The sequence below is a fragment of the Ovis aries genome, chromosome 4 (genome assembly GCF_016772045.2).
Source record: "Ovis aries strain OAR_USU_Benz2616 breed Rambouillet chromosome 4, ARS-UI_Ramb_v3.0, whole genome shotgun sequence".
In the NCBI taxonomy this organism is placed as follows: Eukaryota; Metazoa; Chordata; class Mammalia; order Artiodactyla; family Bovidae; genus Ovis; species Ovis aries.
Window position 1 is genome coordinate 8,239,194 of NC_056057.1, and position 22,131 is coordinate 8,261,324.

The 22,131-nt window shown below is 45.9% G+C and overlaps 1 protein-coding gene across 1 annotated transcript in view; it reads right to left on the reverse strand.

Moving 5' to 3' along the window:
• ABCA13 (ATP binding cassette subfamily A member 13) overlaps positions 1 to 22,131 on the reverse strand; it is a 393,578-nt gene that overhangs the window by 247,572 nt on the left and 123,875 nt on the right. Inside the window, exons 30-35 of the mRNA XM_042248365.1 lie at positions 18,205 to 18,295; positions 13,728 to 13,904; positions 11,565 to 11,871; positions 6,402 to 6,516; positions 4,860 to 5,189; positions 2,035 to 2,104 (exon numbers count right to left, since the gene is read on the reverse strand). Coding sequence (XP_042104299.1) covers positions 2,035 to 2,104; positions 4,860 to 5,189; positions 6,402 to 6,516; positions 11,565 to 11,871; positions 13,728 to 13,904; positions 18,205 to 18,295 — 1,090 coding nt within the window. The remainder of the gene's footprint in view (positions 1 to 2,034; positions 2,105 to 4,859; positions 5,190 to 6,401; positions 6,517 to 11,564; positions 11,872 to 13,727; positions 13,905 to 18,204; positions 18,296 to 22,131) is intronic.

The window sequence follows — 22,131 nt, forward strand, 5'->3', positions numbered from 1 at the left end:
AACACTTAAATATCTAAGCTTTGCTTATACCTAGTTGTACTTGCTTAACTAAAAAACTCTATATTTAGGGGAAATAAACCTGTTTAAAAACAAGATGAAAAGTCCTTGAGCACCCACTCAAAATTATACTATTCTTCTTGTTCTTGGAATATATATAAACAGGATACAGGATCTGCAGTAGGAAAGAATCATTCTCTTCTAACAGTACGTTTGCAAGGTATTTCTGGAATAAAATTAATTCTGTGATGGTTCATTCACTCAGTCGTGTCTGACTCTTGCAATCCCAAGACTGCAGCCCACTAGGCTCCTCCATCTGTGGAATTTTCCAGGCAAGAATACTGGAGTGGGCTTCCATTTGCTACTCCAGGGTATCTTCCCAACCCAGGGACTAAACCCAGGTCTCCCACATTGCAAGCAGATTCTTTAATTTATTTTATGAGAAATATTCATCTTTCTCAGTTTTCCTATGGTACTAACCTAGAACTCAATAAAATAAATGTTTCAGGGAGACTGGTGCTCCAGTGGTTAAGAATCTGCCCTGCAGTACAAAGGGCACTGGTTGGATTCCTGGTCCAGGAAGATCCCACCTGTCATGGACCACCTAAGCCCACGTGCCACATCTACAGAGCCCGAGTTCCAGGGCTGGAGAGCCGCAACCACAGAGCCTGCCAGGCCATGGCTACCAAAGCCTGTGCGCCGGAAGCCCGTGTTCCACAACAAGAGAAGCCACTGCAACCGGAAGCCCGCACATGGCCACTGGAAAGTAGCCCCTGCTCTCCACAGCTAGCGCAAACTCCACATACAACAACCCAACACAGCCAATAAATAAGCAAATAAATGTAACACTGTGGACTTGCTGGAATCTGGATCAAAATATTCCAACACTCTAACAGTAACCATATTTCTTCCATATTCTCATGATCCCATTTAGTTTAAAAGTCAGTTCAAAGAACTCAGGATAGGGCATTTCAGGATGACTCATCTGTTTTAATACAGTTTTAGTGTTGTATAGTTCAGGACAGTTCAACACGTTTTACCAAAAAGTCTGAGAATTTCAAGACGGGCACAAATTCATGAGTTAATGTAATGAGATCTGGAGTTCGGTTTCACATATGGCATGCATTTTCCCTGCATCTTCAATGCACCATAAAAATCATATAAACATCTAAGAAATACACGTCTCCTCTGGTCTAGAATTTTAGTTGCCAAAATCCTAATGTAAGTGAAGATTACTGCCAACAGTTTTTAAAATATTTGTAGGGTGATCAATGGGCTTCCCAGGTGGTGCTAGTGGTAAAGAACCCATCTGCCAATGCAAGAGACTCAGAGATGCAGGTTCAATCCCTAGGTCAGGGAGATCCCCTGGAGGAGGGCATGGCAAGCCACTCCAGTATTCTTGGAGACTCCCATGGACAGAGAAGCCTGGTGGGCTACAGTCTGTAGGGACTCAAAGAGTTAGACACGGCTGTAGTGAGTTAGCATGCACACACGCACACAGGGTGATTAACAGGAGTGAAATACAGAGAACAGAGGGAAGATACTTGGTCTGTATTCTATGCTGGTTAGATTTCTTCTGGATTGTAGCTTCAGGAAGGATCCAGAAACTCTGCAGGGGCAGATGAGAGCTAACAATATATAAAGAGCCATCATGTGAGAGAGGCAGTTAGAAAGAGAAACCAGAAAGGTGGACAGGAATCCAGGAAGACAACTACAGTTGTCTACATGGGACCCTGAATACCCGCTTCTGGGGAGAATTCTAAGGGTCACTAAGTTGAATGAGTCACAGGGAACCCCTCAGCACTACCTGAATGGCCAACCTGGAGCACGAGGCCAAGATGACTTGCTGTGCCTTAAAACCAGGGTAGCTGGTTGGAGGAAGGCATTTACACCAGCTAAACCAACACCAGGATCTCCTCCCAAACCTTCTGCTTAGTAACTGACACTCTCTACTCTATCACCTGAAACATGATAACTATACATTTCAGAAAACCCGAGTCACTTAGAGTCACTACTTAAAAAACTGCATCCTCTTACCTGCCTCTTGCCCTTCTAGGAATGTAATAAAAAACACTCCTTGTCCAAAGGCGGTTGTGGAGAGGAGGCACTGCCCGCAGATTGAGGGAGAGAAGAGAAAAACACAGTTAGTGCTCAACTGGGGACCAGAGAAAATCCACAGCACTAAATTCGAAGAAAGAAACCACTGCACGTTCAGGCGCTAATGATGTAAACCACCGCTCCAGGTGGTGGTTCCAACATCTGAACCCAAGACTGGGCCACGCATCATTCCGTTCTGAAAAGTGTGATAACAAGCCAGTTTTTAATGTTAAAAGGAATTATTTCTCTTTACTGCAGTGTTTGAAGTGTCATAAATCCAACGCACTGTACACAGAAACATAACTCCAAACAGTGGAAAATGGAATAGAGCAATTTACTGTGTTTTATTATTAAGTGAATGCCCTGGAGCACACTGCAGGCAGACTGGATGCCGAACCTTCGCGATTCTACATGAGAAGAGGGTGCATTGGAGGAAAATGTTATTTCATCTTCAGTGGAGAGGTCTTGTGTTTAAGGAAAAAAACCTTACTGGAAAAGCATCTCACATTTAAAAAAATAATGTACTGGAGTCAGACTTTTTATTTGCTAGAAGCAATTTCAGCATATAAAAAGGAAATCAGCCTTCATGTACATAAAATCTTAAATCTGAGGACTGAAATAAAAAACAAAACACATCACTTGAAACTCAGGCCGGATGATCGATGGCTCATTTTTCCTATGTAAGGAGCATGTGATGGGGGCACCAGGGGGTCCCAGGTGTTTCCATCATTCGGCAAACACCTAACTAACACACAAGATGACTGGTTATGAATGACTACAGGTAGGACACAAACTAATCCAAACTCAGAAGCACATATCAATGGGTAAAATACTGATGAACACCATGCCAAGCTATGCTTACGACTTGTAGAAACCAGGTCGGATTGAAGGGCGTACTGATGTTAGAGAAAGATAATTCTGTTCTCTTGGAAGCATTGATATTTTACTCTGAGGCATGAAATGAGCAGAGACCTCGACCCCCGCCCTCGCCCCAGTGAGGGGGCCAGGAGACCTCTGAAGGCCTTGGTCATATAAAGCCTTCATATAAGGGATGCCCGGGCAGCACTGGGAGTCTTTTTCTTAATAACTTAAGTACAGTTGACTTAACAGTATTCTGCTGGTTTCAAGTGTACAACTTGGTGATTCAATATTTTTACAGATTATATTCCACATAGAGATACCATAAAATAGTGGCTCTAGCCCGTGTTGTATGTCACATCCTCAGAAGGTTCATTTCCTCCCTAGCAGTTTGCACCTTTTCATTGTCTAGCCTCTCTTACACCTCCCCCCACTCCCTTACCACCACCCCCTCCGGTAACCACTAGTTTGCTCTCTGTATCCATGAGTCATCATCTGCCTTGTTATATGGTCGTTTGTTGTATATTTTAGATTCCACATTCAAGAGAAAACATACAGCACCTGGAGGTTTCCGTCTTTGCCTGACTCTCCCCTGGTCCCTCCTCAGATCCTCCCTCCAACTGGGGGACTCCAATCACACTCCCTGGCCTGCGGGGAGGACCTGCCCTGCCCTTGAGCACACACGTGGGATGTTTACGTGACAACAACGCCTTTAACCTCAGCTCCTCCTCCCTTCCAGTGGTGGGCTCCTGCCCTGTGTCTCTGCTGTGTGTCAGCACTGTGCTTGCCAGGTGTTATCAAAAAGTGGATGAGTGTCTGTCTTCTGAGTGTTTATATCACAGACCAGCAAGTATTCTAATGCTTTGAGAGGTACATTCCAAATGAGTCACTCTGATGCTGCCAAAGGAGAGGTCTTTCCACTTAATGTAAAGTAATTCATGATACTTCAAGGAAAAATGCGTATTTCTTACTTCTAAAATAGCTTTGGAAATCTGTTTCATTCCACGGGTAACATAAAGAGACACAGAATCAAGTGCTTCCTTTAAGACGCTCCTGAGTGAAACATTCTTCAGAGGACAGTCCCTGTCATGTCACAAGTGACAGTCTCTCACAGGCTGTCCTCTGTGGTCTCAGTGACCCCACCCATGGCAAGGCTGCCTCTGAGCAGGAGGACAGACCATGGGAGGTGGGAAGCCCCACAGAGCTGAAACGGTGCGCTGACACATTGAGAGCGCGGGCTGTGTGCTGCCGGGGACACGCAGTCTTGTTTTGCAGTTTCACAGCACAGCACACTTACCAGGAGATTTCCTCTTCATGGGCTCTAAAATCACTGTAGATGGGGACTACAGCCACAGAATTAGAAGACGACTGCTTCTTGAAAGGAAAGCTAGGATAAACCTAGACAGCGTATTAAAAAAGCAAAGACATCCCTTTGCCGATAAATGTCCGTCTAGTCAAAGCTATGGTTTTTCCAGTAGTCATGTACGGATGTGAGAGTTGGACCCTGAAGAAGGCCAAGTGCCAAAGAACTGATGCCTTCAAATTGTGTTGTTGGAGAAGACTCTTGAGAGTCCCTTGGACTGCAAGGAGATCCAACCAGTCAATACTAAAGGAAATCAACCCTGAATACTCATTGGAAAGACTGATGCTGAAGCTGAAGCTCCAATACTTTGGCCACCTGATGCAAAGAACCAACTCACTGGAAGAGACCACGATGCTGGGAAAGACTGAAGACCAGAGAAGGAGACAACAGAGGATGAGATGGTTGGATGGCATCACCGACTCAATGGACATGAACTTGGGCAAACTCTGGGAGATGGTGAAGGACAGGGAGGCCTGGTGTGCTGCAGTCCATGGAGTCTCAAACAGTCAGACACGAATGGGGGACTGAATGATAACACACTTACCAGGACCGTCTGCAGGATGACGCCCATCTGGTCGTGCAGCACCAGCAGCACGATGTAGGGCAGAAAGCTGGCTGTGTAGAGCAGGCTGCTGCACAGGGCGGCCATGCTCGCGCGGCTGAACAGTGCGCTCAGGAGGTAGCTCAGCGTGGCCACCGACACGCCGAAGTCCAGGAGGAAGAGGAAGATGATCCATGCACTGCTATAGGTGAAAACACCGCTGACCTTGAGGACAAGGGCCAGGGCAGCACTGCTCACAGTCAGCACGGCCACATTCTCCAGGAGCCAGGCCAGGAAGTGGACGGCCGGGTGCACGCCCATCATCCTCATATACTGTCAACACAGGGAGGAGAGCAGGTCAGCACGGGGACTGAAAGCGAGCAGGGCAGGTTCCCAGGAAGACCACAGCTGCATGGGGCCAGCAGCGGCGGGGGCTGCTGTCGTGGACACCTGGTCCCAGAGGAAGCGCACCAGACACTTTGTCCAGAGTCAGCGTTTAGTGTGAATGACAGCCCAGCAGAGCAGGTTGCTGGCTGTGAGGAGGTAAGAACTCGGACCAGGTGACCTTAGAACAACCTCCTGGCTTTAAAAAGGCAGGAGGAAAGGAGGGACCCCAGACCCCAGCTTGACCAGCCACACTCTTGCTGCCTTCCCTTGTTTATTGAGCTTCCGTCCATTATGTTCTTTTATTTGACATTTGGTGTGTCTTGGGTTTGTTCAATAAAAACAAACAAAAACGAAGGAGGAAACACAGAGCCTTAAGCTGCTCTCTGTGAGGGTTATTGCTCAGGTTCTAGGGCGAGTTTTGCAAAATAACTCAGTTAAATGCATAACACTAAAACATATCCACCCACTAACCTACTGCTTGCCCATCTATACAGGGTGACATTTCTGGGTGTGGGGCTGAATACTTGAAGATCAGAATAATTTAGATGCAGCCACACCCCCACAGCCTCACTAACCCCGAGGCTCAGGCCCCACACTGGGGCACAGCTGGACAGGGAAGAAACACAGAAATCCAGGAATGCATGCATTCCAAACAGGTAAACTACCTACAAAACGAAAACGCAATTCCAGCCAAAACTGAATGAAATGCACTTTGTACTCTCTACACTTTTCCTTTTCTTTAATGAATAAGTGGATAACGTGTGCCCAGGCATCGGTGCAGTTGAACGGGAGGCTTGGTCTTTTCTGGATGCTTTTATGAACTTTCATTGTTAAAAGCAGTTTTGATAGTTTCAAGTTTTAACAAAAATAGCAAGGCTACACATAAAGAATTCCAACTGTAAACAAAGATGGTAATGCTGTCTATATGTCCGTCTAGGTCACATAAGCACCAACACTGCTGAGTCAGTGACTCTCATGGGACCATCTGCAGCCTCGCTTCCTCTCTGTGGGTGAACCAGGTGTGGCACCCATACAGCTCTGGCAGGGCACGCGGCTTCCAAGTGCACAAGTCTCCTGGGACAGTGGGACCCAGCCAAACACACAGGGTATCCGGCCACCCCCCAGTCGCTGTCCTGTCCCCTCCCCCAGGCTGCTTACCTCTTCCAGCTGGATCTCCCGCTCATAAACCAGCTTTCGGACCATGCTGGCCACAGACACCATCCACGTGAGCATCATTATCAGGGGGAAGAAGAAGCCGACATTGTTCAAGAACCTGTGGGGACAGGCCGGTCAGCATCCAGGCTGCCCCAAGATGCTTTCAGGGACTCCAGCTCCCACACTTCATCCTGCAGTCCTTACAGCCCTGGGGTTCACCCAGGAACACAGCCTCATTTGACCCTACGACAGGGGCAGAAGCACTGCTGGGTACCCTGATTTTCAAGGATACTAGGTGCTAAACCTCACAGAGCATCACCTATGTAAAGGCAGAGTCACAAGAGGCCTGGAATTGGAGGGACCAGACTCTGGGGTTCTTGGAGTCACTATCCAAGCTCCAGAGAAGTCCAGATGTTTTGCACAGACTTGTCAGAGTGAGGCCATTTCGTGCAAATTAAAGAGGATTAAAAAAAAAAAAAAAAGAGAGAGAAATTACAATACATGGACGTATAACTCAACTCTTTTCCAATCTGCTCCTGGAAATGAGTCCAAATCAACAAGAGAAGGAAAAACTGACTGCATTTCTGATACATATTTGGAAGAGATGGCCAACTATTTGAAAAAGCTTCTAAACACAATCAAGTCCACATGAGAGTTACACAAAAAAGTGTATGTAAGAACTCAGGTTAAATCATCTCAAGAGATCTTCTTCAGGAAGTTACCAGAAGACAAACCAGCCCACAAAAGAATGACTTTTGTGCATTCTTTTCAATAAAGATAAAGCAAGGATAAAGCAAGAAGTGACTGTATTTCCAGTAAAAATAAGACTGAAACAAATATTAAAAATAAGGTGACAAGACAGACTGAAAATGGTTTGTTCCTGGAAATGCAAAAATGAGACAAAAAAAAAATTTGCAAGATTGGGGAAACGAGCCAGAGAGGAAGAACAAAGTTGATGAAATCCAAAATAAAAGGCTATTATTAGGCTATTTGTTTCTTGCTTCCCTGGCAGTCCAGGGGTTAAGAATCTGCTTTGCAATGCAGGGGACATGGGTTCCATCCCTGGTCTGGGAAGATCCCACATGCTGCAGAGCAACTAAGCCCACACGCCACAGTTACCCAGCCAGTGCTCCAGAGCCCGTGAGCTGCAGCTACTGAGGCCCATCCATCTAGAGCCCGTGCTCCGCAACGGGAGCCACCACGGTGAGGAGCACGCACACCACAAACGGAGAGAAGCCACTGCCCGAAGCAACTCGAGAAAGCCTGCACGCAGCAACGAAGACCCACCAGTCAACACGTAAAAAGAAATCAATATTTTTTTAAGGCTATTTTTTTAACACTGACGAATGTAGACTACAAGTTCAGTCATCTTCTAATGGTACAAAGGAAGACATTAGTGGAAGAAGAAAAATCATGTTTTTTATTGGTCAAGGTAAAAAAAAAAGGGTTGATAATATTTATACAAAGTTACAACTATAAGGCAACCACTAGAACAGCAAAACGTGACTAAATATAAATAAGAAAAATATAAGGCACAACTAAGACCATACACACATGAAATTCCATGTCATACTGTTAAACAGCTAACCTCACCTGTGTAAGAAGCTATGCGCTGCTCACAACAGGCACGCCTGAAGGAAAACACGTCAGAAAAGTTTAAGATGAAAGGATGGGCAAAAGGCATGGCAGCAAATGAGAATCCAGAGAGAGAGAAGAAAAGAGGAAAAGCTGCTGCTGCTGCTGCTGCTGCTGCTGCTAAGTCGCTTCAGTCATGTCCGACTCTCTGCGACCCCACCAGGCTCTCCCAGTCCTAGGATTCTCCAGGCAAGAACACTGGAGTGGGTTGCCATTTCCTTCTCCAATGTGTGAAAGTGAAAAGTGAAAGTGAAGTCACTCAGTCATGTCTGACTCTTAACAACCCCATGGACTGCAGCCTACCAGGCTCCTCCATCCATGGGGTTTTCCAGGCAAGAGTGCTGGAGGGAGGAAAAGCAGAAACCATTAATTTAATCAGATACAAAGTAGAAATGACATACTACTAAGGACATACTAAAGATGTACTACATAAGAAAGACCCAGAACACAGTTATTCACAGCTTTGTGCAGAGCAACTCAACCTCAAGACTAGAAAGCCAAACCACAGGAAACATCGAGGGCACATTCCAGAAGCAGGGACTGTGATTTCTATCTTAGCTCAGGACAGATGAAGTGGACACAAAAAGGACAGAGAACTCCTAAATAACAAAATTAATGTAGGTAAATTTTCCACTACAAAAACAGGAAATTAAAAATTCTTTTCAAGTGCCCATAAATCATTTATCAGATTATATGTTAGTTCATAGAGGAAAATGTCATAAATTCAAAAAGTGAAAATGATTAAGACAGTATCTTCTGGTGGCAAATGCAAGAATTAGGATTTATCAGCAGTATTTAGGGTATGGTACAATTTTTGGATTTTTGTCAATCTGATTTTTTAAATGCTATCTCAGACTAGTTTTAATTTGAATTTTTCTTATTAGGAGTAAGCTGAGTAATTTCGTATGCTTAAAATTCCTGAGAATTTCCATCTGGAAATTGAAAGAAATTTTACTTAAACAGCTCTTGGGTCAAGAAAATAGAAACCCATACTGCAAGTATCTACAAAACAATGAACTTTAAGTCATATATCAGATCTATGGAAGGTGGTTAAAATAAAGATTGAAAGAAAAGTCATCACCTTAGGCAACTACATAAATTAAAGAGAAGAAAAAAACATTAAAAAATAATGAATCAAACACTAGTCTCAATTATCAAAGACACAGGGACTTTCCTGTGGTCCAGTGGTTAAGAATCTGCTTGGCAGTGTTGGAGATGCAGGTTCAATATCTGATTTGGGAAGGTTCCATACGCTGAGGGGCAACTAAGCCCATGCGCCACAACTAGAGAGAATCTGCCGCATGCCACAACTACCCAATGCAGCCAAATAAAGAAATTAAATAATATCTTTTTAAAAAGTACCGAAGAAACAGCATAACAATTGGCCATACATAAAAGAAGTAATAAAAATAAAGGCAGGAACAAGTAAGTTAGAAAAGACAAAAGAAGAGAATTGATAAAGTCCAAGTGCAGTTCTTTGAAAAAATAACAGAACAAGAAAATAAGGAAATTACGTGTGCACCAAGTGAATTTTTAACACAGAGAAGTGTGTTGAAAAGGGAGTAGCTACAGACAGAGAGAAAATGAAGGAGCAGGAGGCAGGGGAGGAGGACCATGGTCATTTTGCTTGACCTCAAATCCTCACTCCGGCCTCAGGAAAGAGGTTGGTATACAATGTTGACCCACGTGCACCTCCACCAGCTTCCCAACTGGGTGAGAAGAGGTCCTCTGACTCTCACCCCTGGGGAATCCTACAGGGGAGGGTGACTGCAGTTCTCGGGGTTCCCATGGTTCTGGGTAACCCTTGTCTGCAAGCTTCCAGAAAGCGGGGGCAACACCTATTTTCACCACCAAGTACGACAGTCAAGTACATACATGACACGTAGCAAATGCTCCATAAATGGCTTCAAATGAAGAAACAGCACAAAAACTTGCACTCTTAGCAAGATGTCATGATTTCAAGTATATAAAATATGTATCACATGGTCAGCAAGGATACTCCACAAACAAAATAAACCAACTTGTGATTTAGGAGAGGGTATGAAGTATGGACTTTTTCCCTCTATTTTCTCAACTCTTGACAGCCATTTGTTAGTAAAAACTAACAAAAAAGGAAACATACTAAATCAGGGATGTCTAAGTGACCTCAGAAACAGGACTGTCTGTCACCTCCCTGTTATCTGGACAGCATGAATCAAACAAACGTGTTCCAGACTCTTCTGAGTATTTATCCTTACTCTGGAACCCAAACAAAAGCCTGTCAACAAACTTTGAAATGAGGAAATCAAACATTCATTTAAGTCTTTTTAAAAGGATACTCTGATCTTCATAAACATTTCATTGTCACCATCGCTTTTCCTGAAGGTGGCGAATCCCTGATCTGCATATTAATAACACCTTTGTCAATAGTGTTTTCTCTGTGCCCTGCCTCTATTAGCAGCATCCCGGGAGTTCAAAGACAGAAAATGATGAGCATGTTGAATCAAAATCGCACATGCAGGAAGAAGCACTGGAGAAATAAGCTTTCTTTTTCTTGTCTCTCAAGATGCATGACGTCAGTGCAAGTGCAGGGTGGTGGTCAACCTCCAGCGCCCACTACACTTCACCCCCACTCTGCCTCCTGGCCTCCTGGCTGCCTTTTCCCCTTCATCTACCCCCAACCCACTCATGACCCCAGTGCCAGGCTGAGGCAGGTTCTCTGCCTCCACCCCCCTCTCCAGCACTGGGCTAGAGTCCCTTGTGACTCATGATATGGGCGAGGAAGGCACCCAGAGAGGGGTGGAGCCGGGGCTCTCAAGGCTCACATCAGGACTGTGCCCTCCCTCCCAGCCTGTGCCAGATGCACACATAGAAGTGCGTGGCTTCTCCAGCCCTGGAGAAGGGAGTCTGATTTCATCCTCTCCTTTCCCAGTCCTGTTTACTAACCCACTGGGATAATTGAGGAGGAGGAAGGATGAGAATGCACGCACACCTCTCTAAATACAGCACCACCCACATCACCACCCGTGTCTCACTCTGGAGCATCGAAAACGGAAGAGCATCCCAAGGGTGAGCACTGCCCTGAGTCCCCTCAACTGACCTTCCCCTCACTGTCACCCCAAGAGATCACCCACTGAATCACCCAGTTCAATAAGGACCCCACTAAGCCACTGCCTCAGGCCTCTGGGAATCCCCCACCCTCCGCATGTGGGTGGCGCAGACCTAAACTGTAAGGATTTCTGCTGAAGAAAAAACACGCTTTCTCTGATTCCCTAGTTCAGGTGGGAGGAATCCCTCTTGAATACTACTTGTCAAACTTATTCCAAAGGGTGTTTGAGGCTACAGATGCCTGATGTCAGTTTGAACCAAACACATTGTCTCAACAATTATTCTTATATCTGGATGGCTCAGACAGAAATGAGCCTTAGGAAATCAAAATGGAGAATGGATTTTCTTCCAATGCTTTTTAGTGGAACGACTATGCAGAAGCTCCAGGATTTTCCTCTATCCGGTCTCCCAACACAGGGCCCCTCCCATGGCCAGGGTACTCACAAGTCGCTGGTGTGGCAGGGGTACGGGATGGCCTGGGCCTGTGTGGCCGGCTCCAGGGCCTCTTGCCCCGTCTGCACCGAGATGATGGCTCTTTCGATCATGTCTTGCAATGGCACAAAGATGTAATTATACTTGAACCCGTCGGCTGGGAGGCTCTGAGGGTGAAACTTCCAGAAAGGGTTTTTCACCAGATCCGTTCTCATGCTATACAAGATACTGGTCCGGATGCTGTAGGTGACCTGGGGCGGTAGCTGCAGAGATTCTGAGCTGAGGTTCTTACCAACTAAGGAACTGTTGAATATGATGCCTAAGGTCAGAAAAGGGCAAACAAGGGGTCATCACAACCTAGGAGAGGCTCACAGCATGTCAGCACCAGCCTGACCAGACCATCCAAGAGTCTCAGCTCAGTCCTTGCCCCGTGCAGGGGCCTCGCTCCGGGGAGATGAGGCTAATCTGTGTGACACAGCCCTCCGCCATTAGGTAGGACCAAGTACTACCAAGTTTCTTGAGTACTTGCTCTAGCTACAACTTCTAATATAATGTTGACTGTGTATATGTGTGTGTGCACTCAGTCATGTCTGACTCTCTATGACCACATGGACTGTAGCCAGCCAGGCTCCTGTCCACAGAATTTTACAGGCAAGAATACTGGAGCAGGTAGCCATTTCCTACGCCAGGGGAATCTTCCTGACCCAGGGATCAAACCCATGTCTCTTGCGTCTCCTGCACTGCAGGTGAATTCTTTACCACTGAGACACTGGGGAAGTCCATAAAATTGACTAGAAGTGTCAAAAGTGGCCATTGTTCCTGATTCTAGGGGAAAAGCTTTCAGTCTTTCACCACTGAATATTTTGCTGGCTGTGGGTTTTTCTTATATGACCTTTATCATGGTAAGTTTCCTTCTATTTCTAGTTTATTAAGTGTTTTTATCATGAAACGATGTAGACTTTTGTGGAATTCTTTTATTGCATCGAGATGAATATTTTCCTTTCATCTTATTAAAGTGACATATCACATTGATTACTTTGTGTCTGTTAACCTATTCTCAGACTCCAGGAATGAACCTCCCTTGGTCATAGTAATATAACGCTTTTAAAGTATTGCTTTCGTTTGCTTGCATTTTGCTCAAGGTTTTTATGTCAATATTCATAAATGATATCTGTAATTTAAAAATATATCTTTTTTATTTTAACAAAACCAACACTGTGGTATCATAAATACATAAAAATTTATTTCCTTTGCATTTTTTCAGGACTTGAAAAATCACATGAGGCTGCTTAAATAATCAGGATTTCCTTCTATGGGATAATAGATGTCCCTAAGAATTGATGTCTTTGGTTTCTGTGTTCTGCTATAAGAATTCTTCCAACTTCATATATAAAATCCCCTGTGGGTTGAAGTCTGCCCTCCCAAAATTCATAAGTTGGAGCCCTAACCCCTAGTACTTCACAATATGACCTTATTTGGAGACTGAGTCTTTACAGAGGTCACAAGATGTGCTCTAGCCCAGAAGGACTGGGATATTTATAAGAAGGGGAAGTTTGGAAAGACACACACAGAAGGGGAGGCAAGGAGAGACACAGGGAGTAAACAGCCGTCCACAGGCCAAGGAGCAAGGTCTCTGAGGGAGCCAGGCCTGCCCACACCTGGACGCCGGAATTGTGAGAAAATAAACTTCAGCTATTTAAGCTACTAGTCTGTGATACTGTCACAGCAGCCTTAGAAAACTAATACAAAGCTGAATAGAAACAATTCACTGTTTATTCAAAAGGAATACAAGAATACATCATATTCCTGTTGACTCAATAAGACTTGAACTAGCCACTGTCTCTTCTTCGCTGACACCAACGATGTTGAGACACCATGGTAAAAATAACAGAGATGTAAGAAATCATAGATTTAATCAAGAAAAGCTTAACATGTCGTGTAATGTGTCATGCGAAATTTAACCATAAACTAGTAAATTAGTTTAATGAACTGGGAAAAGCAGACACTGGAAATAGCATACAAGGCCCATCTTCCCACCAACTTAAGGCAACCAATTCTGCTTTACTCATTTTACCTGGAAAGCACTCCTTTTCTTTTGGAGCCATGATAAGACACGTTTGGGGAGAAACACGCAAGCACTGCCTCTATGAGCATGCGTGTTAACTGAATACTTACTGGCCAATAAAGTGTTCTTCCGCAGGAGGGCCTGTGCTGTGGCCTCCAGGGCGGCAGCAGAGTCCAGGCCCCGGAAGCGGTTCAGCCGGACGCAGGAGGCCAGGTCGACCAGGACGCGGCCCAGGGAGCGCAGGCGGCCGGCGCCCGTGTGGTTCAACATGGCGTCCAACTTCCCTCCTGAGGAAAGTAAAACGAGGACATAGCAAGTTTTCTCGGCACAGCACATACGGTTCCTACAGCGGGGATTATGCAAATAAGCTCCCTCATGAGAAAAGTACTCGTAACAGTCCAGTTCTGTTCCATGCAAAATCTGCTACTTCCATGCTAAGGGCAAACTTTCACAAACGCTCCTTGTAATGTTGATACTTGGAGAGAAAACAGTTAAATCACAGAAGGCGAGGTTGCAACCAATGGGCAAGTCAGTAGCAGGGGCCAGAGGGAATGAAGAACCAAGGGAAAGAAGGTGAGAGACATGGGCTGGAGGAAGCCAGCTCTGGGCAGAGAGGTGGCCTTGCCCCCTCTGTACCTTCCCAGGGCAGCCAGGTAGCCGTATCCACAATGAGAACAAGACCAGTGTTACCCCTGAGTCAGCTCTACTGTAACTCCATGTTTACGCTGGAAAGTTGTCTGAAATGTCAAAATCTGTGTTCTCATCTGCAGTGTGAAGAAAGCAGAATCCCCTATGGGATCGTCCTGAGGATTAAGCTTTCATGGGTACCTCGCGTGCTTACTGAGTACCTCCTGTTGCCATGGTTCCAGCTGCTGAAGAGGAGAACTAGACACCAATCTTAATTCAATTCTTCCTAATGAAACTACACTCAACAGCTAGAAAATAGGAGGGCTGCACATTCTGAAGGGCTCTGGCTGTTGGGGATTTTTGTCCTCTTGTTTTTGCTAGAGAATGGGAAAGTGTTCGATTTGACAACATGGGGCAAACGGGGGCATTTCTGTGTTGCCGATCGTTTGTCATTTGGAATGTGTGCTCTACAAGCTTACCCAGGAAGCTTGCCAAAAATTTCACTGAGGCTTCATGGAATAAGGAGTAACTTGGCCTCTGCAGAGTGTGGCTTTACTTGTCTCCCAGGGACAGAACCAAAGCTGCTTTAAATGGGCTTGGCATAGCTGAATCATTATACAACTGAATCATTATAGCTGTGTGTGTGCACACGTGTGCATGCGTGTGTACATGTGTATTGTTAGAAAAGCAGCACCACACAAATGCCATGGGCTTCACGGTTCCATGCAGAGCCCTCCCTCAACGCCCAAAAGCAGCGGCATGTATGTGGAGAGAGCTCTCACTCGGTGGAGCAAGTGTACCACAAGAGCCCCTCAAGTCTTCACCATTTGTTGAGTCTGAATACTGCAATGCCCTCCCCTGCCTGACGGGGGTGCTGGGGAGTGCTGGGGGGTGGGGCACCTCCACAGGAGAGGATGGAAACAGGACAGGGCACAAAAGCACTCCGTGAGAGGCCTGGACCAGGCCGGCTTCTCTCTCCTGGGTCCGTGTCATACACAGTGAGAAGGAGGGAAGACACACAGGACCAAGGAGCAGGAGGTACAGGAAGGCCATAGGGTCCCAGTCAGCCTGCAAAGGCAGCAAGACTCAGAGGCTCACACAGGCACAGGGGACAAGATTCTACAGTGATTTCAGCCAAGCTTTGCCAGGAGAACCTGAGCATTTTTCCCATTCAATGCTTATGACTAAGGACCTGAGACACCCTAGTGTGAGCCACGACCAGCAAGGAGATTTAAGTTACCCCATTTCTGGCCCTAAAGATGATGTTCAACAACTGCCTCCATCCTGATGCTTTTGGCTCTTCCAGACGAAAGCTTCCCAATATCTGGGGCCACCACTGTTAGGCGAGCTGTCTTAGCCAGAGCATCTCACCAGCTGTGACCCTGCCAGGTGCCCCTGGGGACAAACCTTCCCTCAGCTGAGACCCACAGAAGGAAACTGAGGCCAAATAAGCTCCATGCACATGAGAAATATCCAGCTGGGTTTTAGCGCCTTGTTCTTAAACTCACCAAACATTTTAAGGAAACCCTCCAACATGAAAGAGAGAATTCAAACAAAATTGGTAACAAAAAACAGAAACAATGATCAAAAATGAACCTAAAGATTAAAATGACATTATTTTTTACATATAGGTGAAAGATTCAATGAAATGACAGGAAAATATCTGATATGTGAAGGACAGTTGCCTGCAGACTAAATGGATCCATATTAAAGTATTAATGACAGTGATCGACAACCTGCTGAAGACAAACAACTAGAAAATATAGATGATTTTTAAAAATCTGTGTGAAGGCTTCAAAGAGCCTCCTGAGATACTGCCAACTGATTAGTATTCATGGACATCATAAAACAGAATAACCAAAAACCCAGAGGAAAAAAAAGATGAAAAACTAACAAGAGACTCAACACATGCTTCAAAAATCTTTGGATACAACTGTCCAAAAATTAGATGAAATCAGGGAGAATTTCAGCAAAGAACTGAAAACTATTATTAAAAAAAAAAAAAATCCGGGGCCTTCTCTAGCGGTCCAGTGGTTAAGACTCTGCGCTTCCATTTCAGGGGGCACAGATTTAAATTCCTGCTTGGGGAGTTAAGATCCTACATGCCAAGAGGTATAGCCAAAAAAAAAAAAAAAACAGCCCAGAATCAAATTGCAAGTTTAGATTGGAAAATGGGACAAATGAAACAAAGAACTCTCAGCTGAGGTGAGAAAAAGAGGATTTTTAAAAAGCAAGAAAAAAAAGATCTCAAGCTGAAGCACACAGGGAAAAAAGATTAGAAAACAAGAGAAAAAGATACAACAAGCATACTGACAAGGAAAATCTTTCATGGTGTTTAATTGGAGTTTCAGAGGAGAATTAGAGAGAAAATTGCTCAGAAGTAACATATCAAGAGAAAATGACTAAGACTCTCTCAAAATGTACGATATTCAAGAAACAAATTCAAGAAGTGCCTCAAAACCAAAGCAGGAAACCCATGATGTAAAATGTAAAGTAAAACTGCTAGAAAGAAACAAAAATTTTAAATACAAACATAAGAAAATAAAGATCTTACATGTTCTCAGTAGAAAATTAAATACAGTCTCAAAACAAATCAAGCCTAAACTGACAGAATTAAGGAGAAATAGACAAATCCACAACCATAATGGGAAATATAAACACGCACTTCTTTTTTTTTTTAATTTTAAAATCTTTAATTCTTACATGCGTTAAACACGCACTTCTTAATAGGCAATAGAACAGGCTTACAAAAACCAAGGACATACAGGGTTGCATCCCCTCCCCACATAGAACTGTTACATGGAGAAGCCAGGCTAACCATGCAGGGGCATAAAGTCAACAAATTTGAAACAAACGAAGTCATATTGACTGTGCATGCTTTGACCACCATGACCTGAAGCTGGAAGTCAGTAACACAAAGATAAATGGAAAATCCCAAATATTTCTAAATTAAGTTATAAACCTTCAAGTAATTAAAGAACAAACAACAACAACAAAAAAAAAAACCCCACTTCACTGAATAATATGGAAAATAGACATCTGTTGAGAAATGCTATGGGTTCTCAGCAGGGTGCTGGAGAAGCATTTGGTCCCTGCGCCCCAAGGTAACCCTAGTGGGGCTGCAGGCACACAGAGTAATGAGCTTCAGTGTTAGGACAGGAAACATCTGATCCTCACCCCACAGCTCACAAGGAAGCCACTTGCTAGTTTTCCAGAACAACTGTGTTTTCAAGTCTGCTTTAACTACATGAAAACATGATTCAAGGCAGTAATATCTATTTAAAAATACTGTTAAACTTTCTAAGGCCATAAATCACTAATGCCTTGCCCCCCACTAACCCTCATGCTCCAGGCAGACGCAGCCCCTGTCCTGGGCATGAGCACAGTGCCGGGGGCCTCAGATAGCCTGACACCCTTCCTTCCCTCCTGGGAGCACTTCCATTCCATCTGCTGGTCCACGCTCCTGGGAGCATCCCTGGGATGCACCTGGCTAATCAGATTCTCGCTCAGAGCCTAACTCTCCTGCATGTTCACAAAACGGCTGTTGAGTATCTAAACGAAGTCACGGATTGATAAACTGTAGACATGCGATAAACATTTGCTGATTGATGAATTTTTTATCTAAGCTTCAGATCTTCAAATCCTCTAATGAACATAAATGCTTTCAGTTGACTTAGTAACTCAGTGATAGCCATTTCTTGTATAAACTTGTGTTATACCTCAGAACTCATGTATTTAAATCAGAACCCTTCCTTTTGAACTAAGTCCCTTACTATTCAAGCCCTGAATCAGCAAGTCAGGAAACTTCAGTGATAAGCAAACTGTGGAGTATATTCAATTCAAGCTCTTCATCCAACAGATGAGAAACCAGAGCCTAGGGGAGGAAGCAGTGGCTTGTCTGTGTCACCCAGAAATTTCCTGGCCAGACGATGGACCCACCACACCATCCACCACACTTACCAAAGATCTGAAGCTTTTCAGTCAGTTCGCCTACATCAATGTGCAGCTGGCTTTTTATAAAGCTTCTTATAAATTTGTTTTTCAGGGCTTCCTAGAGGAAAACAATATAGTTTAACAAAAATAATCTCACCATTCCTCTTGTCAAATTATACTTGCTAGGTTTACTTCAAGTTTCATGATACAGGAAAATGGCTCAAAAAGTGAGTCATCTGAAAAGGGTTTTAAAACACTCCAGTGAATAACAGGATAACATTTGCTTAGGAATTTACTTGAAAAACAAAAGTAAACCACTTAGGTTATAATTGTAAATATGCATTAATACTGAAAACAATTTGAGTGATAATTGTAATTATGCACTAATATTGAAAATAAGGGGCTTCCTGGGTGGTGCTAGTAGTAAAGAACCCTCCCGCCAGTGCAAGAGATGTAAGAGATGCAGGTTCAATCCCTGGTCAAGAAGATTCACTGGAGGAGAGCATAGCAACCCACTCCAGTATTCCTGCCTGGAGAATCCCACGGACAGAGGAGCTGGCGGGCTACAGTCCATGGGGTCACAAAGAGTTGAACATGCCTGAATCACTTAGGACACACTCATTAAAAACAAAGAATGAATTCAGTGTTGATTTTTTTTCAAATCTTTCTAACAAAACTATTTGGTGGTCCTTTATATAAATCCTTTGTGTTGCCTTTTCCACAAGCCAGTTATAAAGAGGGGGTCATTATTACAAAAACACTGATGAAAGGTTTCAGCCTTTTCCCAAACCCTGTCTTGAACCTGCAATATTCAAAGCCTTCTCTTTGGAAGCACGTTTTGTATCATTATGCACATCTTCTTTCACTATTGACAGTTCCAGCTCCACCTCATTGGTCAAAGGTTTCCCTGTGGAAGGTTCTCCAAGATTACTTTCATCAGCTTGATGGCATCTTGCCTGCTTATCTTGCAGCAGGCTCGTGCACACGCCCACTGTGGTACCACCCACTTACTATACTCAACAAGCCACTGAGAGTGAAAACATAGGTGCGGGGCGCCAACGCAGGATTAGCCAAAGGGAGGGGGAGTTCTGAGTGCGGATTAATTTGGGGATTTGTTAGCTCCCTGGAGAATATTGACATTATCCTGACTTGCCTTTACCAAACAACTTTATAACTTGAGGACTTGTGACAATTTTCAAATAAGAACCACCTTCTGCATTTAGCTCTTTAATTTCACAGTCGCCTCTTGTCTACAGATGACAGGACTTCGTGATGAAACCTCAGTGCCTGCTTTTTAAAAATCTTATTTATATTCTTACACTGCCGCTGCTGCTGTTCCATCACTAAGTCATGTCCGACTCTTGTGACCCCATGGGCTGTAGCCCACCAGGCTCCTCTGTCCATAGATTTCTCCAGGCAAGAACACTGGAGTGGGCTGCCATTTACATCTCCAGGGATCTTCTTTGAGAACTAGCTACTCACCCACCATTGTGGAAGGCACTTTATATGTATTAGTCATTTAATCTCAGCAACATCTCCACAAAAAGATGCTTTTAATTGAAGGAAAAAGTCAGTCAGGGTTGCCAGCATCAGCAGAATACTAACCTGGCCCTCTGGGGGCAGAGCCAGACCAGGGAGGGGCCCTGGCATCAATTATTGAAAGTCCAAGGATATTACGGACGCTCCTTGAATGCGATCCCGATGCAAAGAAATAGAGCCACTCACCACACTTCATTCTCTTAGCAAAAAGTTCTTCAAGTGACTGAATAAGTGGCTTTAATTTCTAACTTGACTACTGTGGAAACAGCATTCAGCCAAACTGAAGATTTCACCATGAAACTACCTTTTTCTCTTTTCCTGCAGTATGCTTGATTTACGAAGTCAGGTTAGCTTCAGCTGTACAGCACAGTGATTCAGTAATACACATGTGTTTTACTCTTTTTCGATTCTTTTCCATTTTAGGTTATTACAAGATACTGAGTATGGTTCCCTGTGCTATACAGTAGGTTGTTGTTTATCTATTTTATATAAGTAGCCACTATCTGTTAAGCCCTAGCTCCTAATTTTTCCCTGCTGCTGCTGCTAAATCGCTTCAGTCGTGTCTGACTCTGTGCGACCCCATAGACGGCAGCCCACCAGGCTCCCGCGTCCCTGGGATTCTCTAGGTAAGAGTACCGGAGTGGGGTGCCATTGCCTACCCCTCCACAGACCCCCTGATTCCTGAGATGGGTCTGGGCGCCGTCACAGGCTCTCGCGCTCACGTGCCTCACGCTACTTTCTAGAGACTCGATTTGCTGTTTATCATCCTGCATGTAGGGCTTCCTCAGCGGTTCAGTGGGAAAGGATCTGCCTGTAATGCAGGAGCCACAGGAGATATGGGTTTGATTTCTGGGCTGGTAAGATCCCCTGGAGGAGGGCATGGCAACCCATGCCTGTATTCTTGCCTAGAGAATCCCACGGACAGAGGAGCCTGGTGGGCTACAGTCCACGTGGTCACAAAGAGTCAGACACAACTGCAGGGACTAAGCACACCCACACATATTGCGTGTAATCATCTGTGGTTACAGCAGAGCCCTTATCAAAGCCTGAACTCTTTACCATATACAGTTCATAACAGAAAATGCTTCCTGATCTTTATGTCAGCAGATGAACCCACGAGTAAACAAAGAAGAAAGCAGTAACAGCCATACTCACCACAAGAGCATCACAGGCTTCCAACTCCAGGAACGGAAATGGCCAGGGCCACTGCATGCTCAGAAATCCTTGCCCAGAGGCCACACCCTGCCCCCAGGTGGCTCTCAGCAGTGACCACCACCAAGGTCACTCCTAAGAGGCACGGCTCCCCAACACAGAAAACCGTCCCCACGGTAACTGACTTCAGCTCGATGGAGGCACTCACCAAACACAGGGGCTGGTGGGGGCGTTTCCACCTGGCCCCCCAGCCCCCATCCTGCAGGGCCAGATCTGCTGACTGGGGACCCAGCACTCAAAGTCCCCTGCCTCGCCAGCCTCCCGTGCCTTCCCTGCCTCCCCCTGCCTCCTCAGCCTCCCAGGGCCCCCCTGCCTCTAGAGCGTGCCCTGCCTCCCCAGCCTCACCTGCCTCCTCAGCCTGCCTGCCCTCCCCCAGCCTCCCCTGCCTCCCCAGCCTCCCATGTCTCCTCAGCCTGCATGCCCTCCCCCAGCCTCCCCTGCCGCCCCTGCTTCCTCTGCCTCCCCAGCCTCCCCTGCCTCCCCTGCCTCCCCTGCCTCCCCACCCTCCCCTGCCTCCCCAGCCTCCCCTGCTGCCCCTGCTTCCTCTGCCTCCCCAGCCTCCCCTGCCTCCCCTGCCTCCCCAGCCTCCCCTGCCTCCCCAGCCTCCCCAGCCTCCCCTCCCTCCTCAGCCTCCCCAGCCTCCCCTGCCTCCCCTGCCTCCCCAGCCTCCCCTGCCTCCCCAGCCTCCCCAGCCTCCCCTCCCTCCTCAGCCTCCCCAGCCTCCCCTGCTTCCCCTGCCTTCCATGCCTCCCCTGCCTCCCCTGCCTCCCCAGCCTCCCCTAACTCCCCTGCCTCCCCCTGCCTCCTCAGACTCCATGCCTCCCCAGCCTCCCCTACCTCCCCTTACTCCCCAGCCTCCCCTGCCTCCTCTGCCTCCCCTGCCTCCTCTGCCTCCCCTGCCTCCTCTGCCTCCCCTGCCTCCTCTTACTCCCCAGCCTCCCTTACCTCCCCTGCCTCCCCTTACTCTCCATACTCCCCAGCCTCCCCTGCCTCCCCTTACTCTCCATACTCCCCAGCCTCCCCTGCTTCCCCTTACTCCCCAGCCTCCCCTGCCTCCCCTTCCTCCCCTGCCTCCCTTGCTTCATCTACCTGTCCTGCCTCACCAAACTCTCCTACCTTCCTGCCTCCCTGCCTCTGCCTCAACACCTCTTTCCCTGACAAAATCCTCACACATGCAATCTCATCTCAGTATCTGCGTTGGGA